Genomic DNA, 10,986 nt, shown 5'->3' with positions numbered 1-10,986 from the left:
GAAACTGTTTGATGGGTGGAATTTGTAATAAAAGGTATTTTATAGATATGATATGATAAATGATTATTGTACAGATTGATTCTCTTTAGGCAAACTCTGGAGTCTGGACAAAGCTGTAAAAAGTTTTAGTACCCATAAAAGAGTTTGCTAGGCATGTCTAAACTTCCAAATCTTACTAAGGTGATATGCTTCTCTTGGCTGGGATTCTGGGAACTCCTGTGAAGGAGGGTTTCACACTGTTTTTGCTGGTGGACTAGGATTAGAACTTTTGTCTGTCTCCATCAATTGACTACCATAACAAGCTGAATTCAAATTTGTTTTCCCAACTTAGAACACGTTATGGTTATAAATGCTATTTTAGCTTATAAACAATTCACTATGGAAAGAGGAAAAAATCTGGATAAGACACATAATTTTCAGGTTCAATCAGATCAAAAACGCATTGTATAGACATAATTGGTATATAGCTTTATATCCGTATTAACAATACAACACCAAACTCAAATGAAGTACATGTTATTTTGTTTATACAACTTTCAAAACAGTATCTCTTTGTATGCAGTTTTGGCTTGATAGAATCAGTTGAGGCAAAATACAATATGCATCAGAGATGCTCAAACCACCACAGCTAGCTGTTGCTGCAAAATGTCAGGAAATAAAACTGTAACTGCACTACGTTTCTGTCTATGCTTCCCAAGTCGAACACCAGAGAGTTTCAACAACGAGACCAATATTCAAATCCAAGATACTTCTTCGAGAACACAAGCTGAGAGATTTGCCCTTAATGACAGTGAAAGCTTTTCTCCTCCAGCCCTTTTGGGTTGCTGTGGCTTGAGGGCCTTTTAAACGCCACACCCCAACCCTCTAGCTTCTGATCCTTTCATGATTCTCAGCCTTTTGCAGGATGACATGAACATACTGCAACAAAGTAGGAAACTTCATAAGTATTGATAAGTGTAGCAAACATGCGCACGCACGCGCACACACGCAAAAAGAGAGTGAAAGAGAACTTACTCCCATGGAACATCTCCAACTAGCATCCAGTCACCATCTTTGTCTTCATAAGTTGGTGCAAACTCTGACCCTTTGTAGCCTTCCCTCTCTGAGTACTCACCTGGAAAAGGTAAAATCAAAGGTCATTTTCACCATCGATTTCACACATAATAATACCACATGTCAACAACCAAAGCAACAGTAACTGATGTTGATGTTCTTACCTATAGTGAATTTAAACATGTTTTCCATAGCCTTAAGGAGTTCTGGGTAGCCCCTGTAAACCCTCAAGTCAATCTTTCTGAGGTAAGGGGCTCCATCCATGCTTACTTTCACGTAAATACCAGAAGCCTCAGCTTCAGTCTTCTTTGGCTGCAGGTTGTTTTTCCTGTAGGATCGGATTGGCGGCCACCCCACTATTTGTGCCCTGTCATGTCAAATACATATCAGTTGATAATTCAAAATTCACTTAAAACAAAATCATTTTTCTTTGATCAAGATTTAAAGCATAAGGCCTTAACTTCAGGCTCTCCTTCACCACTTGTAGCCAAATCCAAAGGATACATGAAGTCATGAACCAAAAACTGAGTAACAAGAAAATATACATGGACTTACTTGGCAGGAGGGGCAGTTTCATGGTCAGAATGTTGAGCATCATCAGAACTACACTTTAATCCACACTCCTTGGTGTTGTCAGGCAATGGCCTCTTGTTGTTTCTAGCACTAGAAAGTGCTTGCTCCTCACTTTCAATATCTGTTCCTGGCAACCCCAATCTAAGCTCGGTTGCCTTGAGGTTGAGTTCATTCTGATATGCCACCTTGCTTTCCATTTTCCCTATAATGTTTTGCTAGTCAAGGCAAACACCACAATGATCGATCTTATAGAACAAACCAAACTTTAGACAAAGTTCTTCTTGCTTCTTGATGGGTTGGTGGAAAATGAAAGGTAGAGAGCTGAAGGTTCACACAAAAGTGTTTGTAGTTTTCTTTTGAAGTTGCTCAAGTTCTTGGAAGATGTTGAATGAAATATAAATGTATAATGCTGGGGAGATGGGAATGCCAAGGTTTGTATTTTTATAGGATATGATAATTGATAATTGATATTATTATAGATAATAAGAGTTGTGGAATGGGCATTGTTATTCTCACAAAAAAAAAATGCATGAATTATGGACAAAGCCAAGCTAAGTTGTCGGTAGCAATCGCAGCACCTTTTAGGCAAGTTGGCCCTGCATTTAGGAGACAAGGGTGGGACAAGCTCAGCCGCCCATATGGAAGACCTGGGTATTCAGTGGAACGGTCAAGATGCGTTTTGGGGGGTTGTGGGAGTGAAATCAGGAGCGTTGATTTGAAGGAAAAGGAGGGAGCATCTCCATGTGGAATGGGGGTCCACATTGGTTAGTCGGCATGGGCAAGGTATGGCCCAATGGGACTCTAATTTTTTTAATTTGTTAATGACATTACATGTGGTATGGCATGTGTACATGGTCAGCTCCCTGACATTTACTTTTCTTTTTTCTTTTCTTTTTTTTCTTTCTAATTTCAATATTTCTAACATAATAATTAATAAGGATTGGGGTAGAATACAAAGTAATATTTTTAAGATTTGGGTTAATGCAAACTAGGTCCAAATCTTTTTAAAACTAACCTGTTTATGGTTCAAGTTGGCCAATTTTATAAACTTTTGGACATAATTGGCATTAACTCAAATTTTAAAAGTGTTAACAATATTTTTTTCCTAAAAAATTGAATATTTTTAACCTATTAATTAAGATAATGGAAGTCCAAACCCAATGTAGTACAACTTATTATAATGTATAATAATGTAAATAAACTATGATAGTTACACACTTTGTGTACATAACACATAACACTATTTCATCATTTCACAATTATAATTGAAATCGTATTTTCAAAACACGACTTTAACTGGAGTGTGTATGATAGGGTGCATTTCAACATATATAATAATAATTATTATTCTTTGAGCAAGTTTTTTTTTGGGGGGGGGTGGGGGAGGGAGGGAGGGAGGGAGGGGGTGTGTGGGTGGAACCAAGCGAATAATTTTTTACAACAGTAATGACATATCCTGGTTTGTCTAGGTCCATGGAAGAGATACGAAAATCTTTACTGCCTCTAAATGGGGTTACATCCTGACAACTTCTAATGCTTCTAATGCTACTTGAGCCTTGTTTGAATAATATGTACTTATAAATATCTTGATTCTAAAAATAAAATAAAAGGAAAAATAAAAACTTATAAATATCTTGTGCATATCACTCTTGATTCAAAAATTTTATAAAAAAAATATCTAATGTAGATATTCAAAAACACCTTTCTTGAATACAACACAAATCAGGAATCACCCTAGTTAATATTATGGTCACTTAATGTTATTCTTTGCTCATACTTAAGCCACATTTGTTGTTTTTTAAAGTTTTTTAATTATATTAACATCTCTAAAATTGGTGCCAACAAATGGATTTCTTTAATTTCTAGTTTTCAATACACTACTCTTTTAGTTTTCTCTCACATTAAAGTTCGGATAAGTCATTAAATTTTAATTTTTTTTGGTTGAAAGGTAGTGAGAATTCTTAACTTGCTGATAGAGCAATTTTAAATAATAATAATAATAATAATTTCCTTCAAATTGTTGCATTCATAAGTATGTCTACATTATTTGCAAAGCAAATCATGTTAAACAAAATTTGGACATCTAAGGGTGCAATGTCATGAGAGTTTGGCCAATTCCCTAAGCAGGGTGAGTCCCACTTTGTCCAATGGTCTAAATAATTTCATATGATGCTTATCAAAGCAGCGCAGCATACAAATCATCAACATTGTGTCTTTTCTTGCTGCACCCGTGTGCATTAATATGTTCTTCAATAATTATCATCTTAGTTCATTACATCAAGCTCAGCAAATAATATGTGCTGCATCCTTTGGTAACAAATTCACAATGTAAATTACAAGTGCTATTTTGGCACCTAAAGGCTCTCAAAACATCTTAAGCACAATCAAAACCTAAATTAAATTGAAATTATTTTCTTGTCTAATTTTGCACCATCTTCATTTTCTTAATATTGGTGTTAAGTACCAACGCACACCCTTGGTGCGATGATCACTCCACAAGTATAAGTATTTGTGGAGTGTGGGGACAAGGGCCGGAGTTCAAGGCTCCAGGAGGAAGCTTCACACACATATACACTTAGATTATGTTAAAATATAATTTCTATCTTGTATAAAAAAATAATAATAATAATTTGGTGTTAAGTAATCATTTCATAATATTCAATTCAAAAACCGATATGGCTACCTCATTATCACTATTGTTGAATAAATGCAATTTAATCAATTAAGATACCATTATTATTTTTTTCTTTTTTAAAAATTATAAAAACCTCCCTGAAATTTATTAAAACCTACAGTTTAGTCTCTCTCTTTTTTTTTTTTTTTTTTTTTTTTTTGCTGAATGTTTGGTCCTTATATTTTAGAACTTTCGATTTCATCCCTCAAATTTTTTGCATAAATGGCAAAGCAAAAATAGTAACTCCAAAATAAAAAGGAATAAATACCACCAAACATTAAAGCTGTGTGCTAGTAATATAACGCGTTTTCTTTTTAAATTTGTCTAGATAGAAACTTGGATTATCTACTAATATAAGCACTTGCTGCATTTAGTAAGTTTGGAAGTGAAATTGCAAGTTTTTCATAGTAATCTTTGCATGCATTTGTCGATATCTTTAGTTTTCTGCTTATGCATATCTTACTTGCCTCTATCTCTATGAAGTTTTTTTTGCTTATAAAAAATGAAGCTCTTTTCTCTCTCTTCAAAAATTCTAGTCATTTAATTTAGCTACTTTCATGTATTGTTTGCATCAATCAAAAAAACTATTATCATTCTTTTATTTTTAAATCATGAAACCAAAATTCATCTCGTCTAAACTAAATGGAAGTTGGCTTAAATACTTTTTTTTTTTTAATTACTTACCCCAAAAAAAAAAAAAAAAAGTTCGTTTAGTACTTGACTAATTGGAAAGTAAGTAAAGAGAGTGTCATAAACAATTAATTTGTGAGCTAATCGTTACTCTTTAATGAAACTTACTTCTATATTATTAAAGTATTGGTTAGGTTGTGTCATAGATTAATTGTTTGTTAGCAGATAGTTAACCGAATGAGTGTAATAAACTAAGAATCATTTATATTTAAGGAGGAATTTAGTGGATTTTGAAACTTGGAGGACCAAGTGTAAGTTATAAGAGACCTTAGGACGGTTTTTTATAATTTTTCCCTTATTTAACATTAATTAGATTTGGCATTCACATGAAAAAAAAATTTAGTGCTTAGATAATCTGAAATATAGTTTATTTGACTTCTGGTTACTTTTAGCTATAGACACTAAACGAAGCTCTAGATTGAAATAATTATAAAACATGATATAAATTTTAATAGTTGTAATTTCAATGTTTAATTTGCATTTAAGGTCAACTTTAGTGTATTTGAAAAACTACCCCAAATTTTTTTTGTTAAATATTAACTGGTTCAATTTCCAACTCATTATTTTCTCACTTTTCTTTTGGATGCTCTTTGGTCGAATTCTATATGTCTATATCTTATAGTGAACCAAAGGAAACAATATTAGAGTTTAGACAGACCAACTCCTGGTGGAATTATTCTAATCTTATAAACTGTTTGTTCTTTCCACATAAGGTAGGAAATGATTGCATCGATACAATTATAAAGAGTTCATCTTAAACCTAATGTAGAATTGGTATTAAGATTTGTATGAGAATCTTTATAGGTCTATAAGCAAATTATTTTTGGTTTGACTTTCACTCAAAATTGAACCCACACCATTTTTCCTTTTTCTTTTCTGGTGTACTGGCAGCCATTGCATAATAATTACTCTTTCACTCAATGTTTGATTATTCTATTCACATCACTTGGGATTATATTCCATAGGCATGTATCCCCAAATCCAATAAATGCAAGATTTGATATTTAGACCTGACCTTGTCCAGGACCACTAGTCATCACTCATCATGTATGCAAGAAATAAATTCAAACCCCTCGTACAGCAGCAGCTCTAGCATTTTTTTCTAGAGGGGTCAACAAGAAGATGCATTTTGGGTAAGAGATGAATTTTGTGTTTTACAAATATTTCTTATTATAAATTTGCCCACAATATGCACGAGTAAAAGAATAAAAAATAAACTATAAGTTCATTTAGCACATTATTTCTTAATACAATGAACATATTAATTATTTTCATTAAATGAACTTTAGTTATTACTATTTAAAATACTTTTATCTATTAGTTTAGGACAATGATATGTTAATATTGTACTATTAATGTAAGATTTATATTGTAGACTAAACAAATGTGTACAATATTATACAAATTTGTAAAAAATTTACAATACACATTTGTTTAGAGACAATGTAAATCTTATATATACATTGTAAACTAAGAATTTTTTATGAGTTTATTTCAAATTTGTTAAGATCTAAATAGACTTTTTTTTTAGGTTTAAGATGAAATTTTTTTTATTTTTGTTGTTAGGCTTTTTTTGTGTGTTTAAAAAGACCAAAATATTGTTAAGAAGATCATATTTAAGCTTATTTCAATTGTACTAAAAAAAAAATTTAGGGTCAGGGTATTCAAATTTTCATTTTAAGAGGGACAAATCAAAAATTAAAATTAAAAATATTATATATTATATAAAAAAAAAATGCCAGCACAGGGGGTTCATTTGAACCCTATTTTCATTTTAAGAGGGACAAATCAAAAATTAAAATTAAAAATATTATATATTATATAAAAAAAAAATGCCAGCACAGGGGGTTCATTTGAACCCCTTGAACTCTACATAATGTCGCCCCTGCCCTCGTAAAACTCATTTCCTAGTAATGAGTGATAGGCTAGGATTAAGCACAGACCCGGCCAACCCGACCCACCCTACCGACCCAACCTGACCCGAAGGGTCTTGGGCGGGTTGAATGGATGCTTGGGTCGGGTTTGGGTCCAATATTCGGGTCTGCCTTGGGTTCGGGTCGGTTTTGGATCCAATCCGACCCGACCGATCTTAAAAAAAAAAAAAAACCCACACACACAACTAATGTATCAAACAAGCACGAAACTCTTGTACTATTTTTAGTAAAAATATGATACGGACCCAAGAGAGAAAATCCCCTCAAGAGAGAGAGAGAGAGAGAGATATGTAGTGGTTTTTTTTTTTTTTTTGTTATGCTAGAGAAAATATGACTGTATTTATGATGATAGAAACAAATAAGAAAATGATAAAGAAAATAATACAGATTCCACTATTCCATACTCGTTAGGTAGACGTTTTCAATAGTCTTTAATGAGTTTCCATATATTAACTCTACTATTTAATATCTTTAATAGATCTTTCCGTAATTTTCAATGTCAAGTGTTGATTTTATATATTGTTTTTATTTAAATAGCAATGCTCTTTTCTTGCAATATTTCCAAATATGATTTTTAACATAATTACAAAGCTCTTAACGAATTTCAATATATATTAGCATATGCGTGAGATAAAAATAAATTGAATTTGACTAAGCTTATGTTTTAGATTAACTAAATTTGTAAAGCTGGAGAAAATAACACATTAATTTGTAAAACAAGTCGTTACAACTTATTAATTTGTAAAGCTGGACATAGGGGTGTCAATGTTCGACCCAACCCGTGAACACGACATGAACCCGACACGGGTTTTTTCGGGTTAGGGTTGGGCTTTAATGGGTTTGGGTCATAAACGGGTCAACCCGAAAGCGACACGATAAGAAACGTGTCATAAGCGGGTCAACCCGCGTAACCCGCAATAGACACGTTTGACACGCTAATTTATTTGTGTCAACTCGAAATGACCCACTTAACACACCTCTTTTAACTCGTATAACAAATAAATATTTATTTTATTTTAAATTTTTCTAATACCTTTTATATCTAACATATATTTTAAATTTAAAAAGAAAAGTGAGTAATTACAAATATTTATAAGGGATATAATTGGAAATTTAAACTTTACAGACCCTAGACCTACTAATATATATATATATATATATATATTTTGGCATAGAACTTGCACAAATGAAATTGCTTGAGCTTGTAAAAGATATTATGAATTTGGACATCAACAAAGAATCTATGGATGATAATCGTGGTCATAGTCAGGATTAGTCTATTGTTTGCTCAAAATCTTTCAATATTGATACTTAGCATTTGGCGAGTTCCAAGAATATTATATTTTTGTTAAACTTTGTTATTTTGAATTTTGGTTGAAGTGTATGCACTTCTTTTGGAGTGTAAAGAACTTATTTCTAGATAAATGTTATATTTTTGTTGAACTATATTATTTTGAATGTGGGTTGAAGACTTGAAGTGTATGCACTGCTTTTTGGGATGTAAAAAAAATTATTTTTAAATGGATGTTATATTTAATATTATGCAGGTTGAAATGGGTTGTGTTACATTCGTGTTAACCCAACATGACTCATTTATTAATCGTGTCAAATGGGTTGGGTCAGGTCAACCCGCTTTATTAACAGGTCAGGTTAGGGTTAAAGGATCATGACACGATTATTAAATGGGTCGGGTTAGGGTTGAGCCATTTAGTTGAATACCCCTACCTCAACACGACACGAACCCGACACGCTAACCCGAATTGACACCCCTAGCTGGACAAGGTCGGATCCATTAGTTTTTTTTGTAAACCATGTTCATAAATAGATATCTACCTATCACCGATAGGTAGATATCTAATTATGAACATGGTTTTTCTGACCAGTGACATAGGCTATGCGGGGAATCTTTTCGGTCTGCATTGCAGTCCTAATGTTAACTAGTACCTAATGGCTTTGGTCTTCACTGCAGTACAGGGTAAAAGACTAGAAGTTGGGAGACTTTTTGTTATTCTACCAAATTGCAGAGAAAATAAATGTTTATTTTTCATGCCCCATATATTTGTTGGTGTACTTCAAACATAAACCAAATCTTTAATGCTTTTGCAGTGAAAAAAAACTTAATTACCTATGATAAAGAGACTGTGTTTGTGTGCACCACATCAATAGGAAAATCCCTTTCACGTGAACCAAGTATGATATAATTTCAAGCCTAAAGTTATGTGGTGTATCTTACTTTCAGTGGTAGATAGTTCTGGTATGACTTGTCATGTCCCCTACTAATTTAAAGGCTTTGAACCTTAACTGATAAGGAATCAACTTAATTATGATTGCTCAATATGTCTAACTATCGTTGGTTGTGTCGGAATTTGTCATTATTGATTAAGCAATGCATTGATAGCAACATTGATGAAATCCACAAAGTTAGCTAAATTTTGTGACTTGTGACCAATGAACATGGAAATGGAAGCTGTATGCTTGGACTTGTGGTGCCTGAGCTAAAAGATTGGCCCTTGCTCATTCCAAAACCATTCAAAAGATAGCGATGCACAAGTAATGAGTTAGATCTTGGTCTATTTTGTATAGGGAGGGGCTTGTGTCCAGTGGAAATTTCCACTGGACACGTCCGGATTCAGACACGTGTCCAAGAGTGGACACGTGTCCACAATCCAACGTGTCCAGTGGAAACTTTCACTGGACACAAGTCGGACCCTTTTGTATATTATAATCCACAAGAATTTATTTCCAGGTTGGATACGATATGACACATCAATGGCGTTGATAATGCGCAGTTGCATCGATCACAGATCGACAAGCTCTGACCAAGTATTTGTGACATGGATTATTATACATTGATTGTACACCAAGATTCTAATTTATGTTTGGTATCCTAAAAGAGAAAAACTTGTGGCAGTGGTGGATGAGATTGTTCATAAGCATTGAATTGTTCTTGCTATTTTTACTGCTTCTTCAAGTCTATCTTATATACTTGATGAAAACCATAGTACTTGTTCAAGTCGTCTCATTAATTTTTTCACCAATACATGGTTATGGATATCTATATTATTTAGACTATATTCAACAACAATATATGTACTTTTGTTCTATAAGCTGTTTGGCATTGAATGCAGATTAAAACCCATGAAATGCAATCCAGTAATTACAATGCAATGCCACAAACATGAGGCACATATTCGAAATTCTATTATAGACAACTCTAATTGAAGAATATGCTTTTGTTCATACAAATACAGACACTACACCCTTTGTACAGGATGTCAAAAGGTCGGAGTGTTTTTTGATTTGGGCTCAATTAGCAAAGTCGGTGCTGATACCTTTAGAAATGTAGCTTAGCTAGCTAGCTGTTACTTTTAGGAGTAGTACTCTTTTCCACTTTTTCCTTAAAACAGACAACTAAAACAACTTTGAATTAAAAAAATTACCGACACTAAGCATAAAGGATCAGTGCAGCTGGAACTTAAAAACTAGTTAAAGAAATTAATAAGAATTAGCTTAGATACCACTACAGCAGAACTAAAGTACAGCTTTAAGAAAATGGGGAATTTTTCCTGGCTGTAGGGGTGTCCCATGAGTCTAAGACAAGATGACAAATACAAGTTTTGGTTAAGATAAGGGGTCCCTTCCCTTAGAGGCACCCCCCGAAGGAGGAGCACTTAAGGGTGTCAGAATTGGCGGTCACCTTTTTCTCGCATTAAATCCGTGGGTATCTCTCCCTTGGCTCCTATTTTCTGTATCATATTTATTCATATCAGGACCACTTTTGCCAATTTTTGCTGCATTGTGCAATTAACTACTTACCTTCAAATATAGCCTGCTGCAATTAAATATTGGACCAAATCACATGTTTCAAAAAACTCTTCTTCTCCACTCTTATCTCACCCGCCCCTCCATCTCGTGGTATGGATGTCTTAAAGATACGGCTAGTATATGATAATGTCAATAAATGATCACTCTGGACAATTATGAGGCACCTACTCATGGATTTATAGAGTGGTATTGTGCCTTATGTTGTAAAAATTTTAATTAGCTTGTTAATTAAGTTTT

The 10,986-nt window shown here is 33.4% G+C and overlaps 1 protein-coding gene across 1 annotated transcript; it reads right to left on the bottom strand.

Moving 5' to 3' along the window:
• Positions 1–413: 413 nt before the first annotated feature.
• LOC112011057 (auxin-responsive protein IAA4) lies at positions 414–2,079 on the bottom strand. Its single transcript, XM_024043451.2, has 4 exons — positions 1,609–2,079; positions 1,218–1,420; positions 1,015–1,114; positions 414–918 (listed from the first exon to the last, which is right to left on the bottom strand). Exons 1-4 carry the CDS (start codon positions 1,821–1,823, stop codon positions 843–845), a joined length of 594 nt encoding a protein of 197 aa, XP_023899219.1. The 5' UTR covers positions 1,824–2,079; the 3' UTR covers positions 414–842.
• Positions 2,080–10,986: the final 8,907 nt, after the last annotated feature.

The sequence above is a fragment of the Quercus suber genome, unplaced genomic scaffold (genome assembly GCF_002906115.3).
Source record: "Quercus suber isolate HL8 unplaced genomic scaffold, Cork oak 2.0 scaffold_800, whole genome shotgun sequence".
Classification (NCBI taxonomy): domain Eukaryota; kingdom Viridiplantae; phylum Streptophyta; class Magnoliopsida; order Fagales; family Fagaceae; genus Quercus; species Quercus suber.
This window is presented reverse-complemented; position numbering and strand designations above follow the sequence as displayed.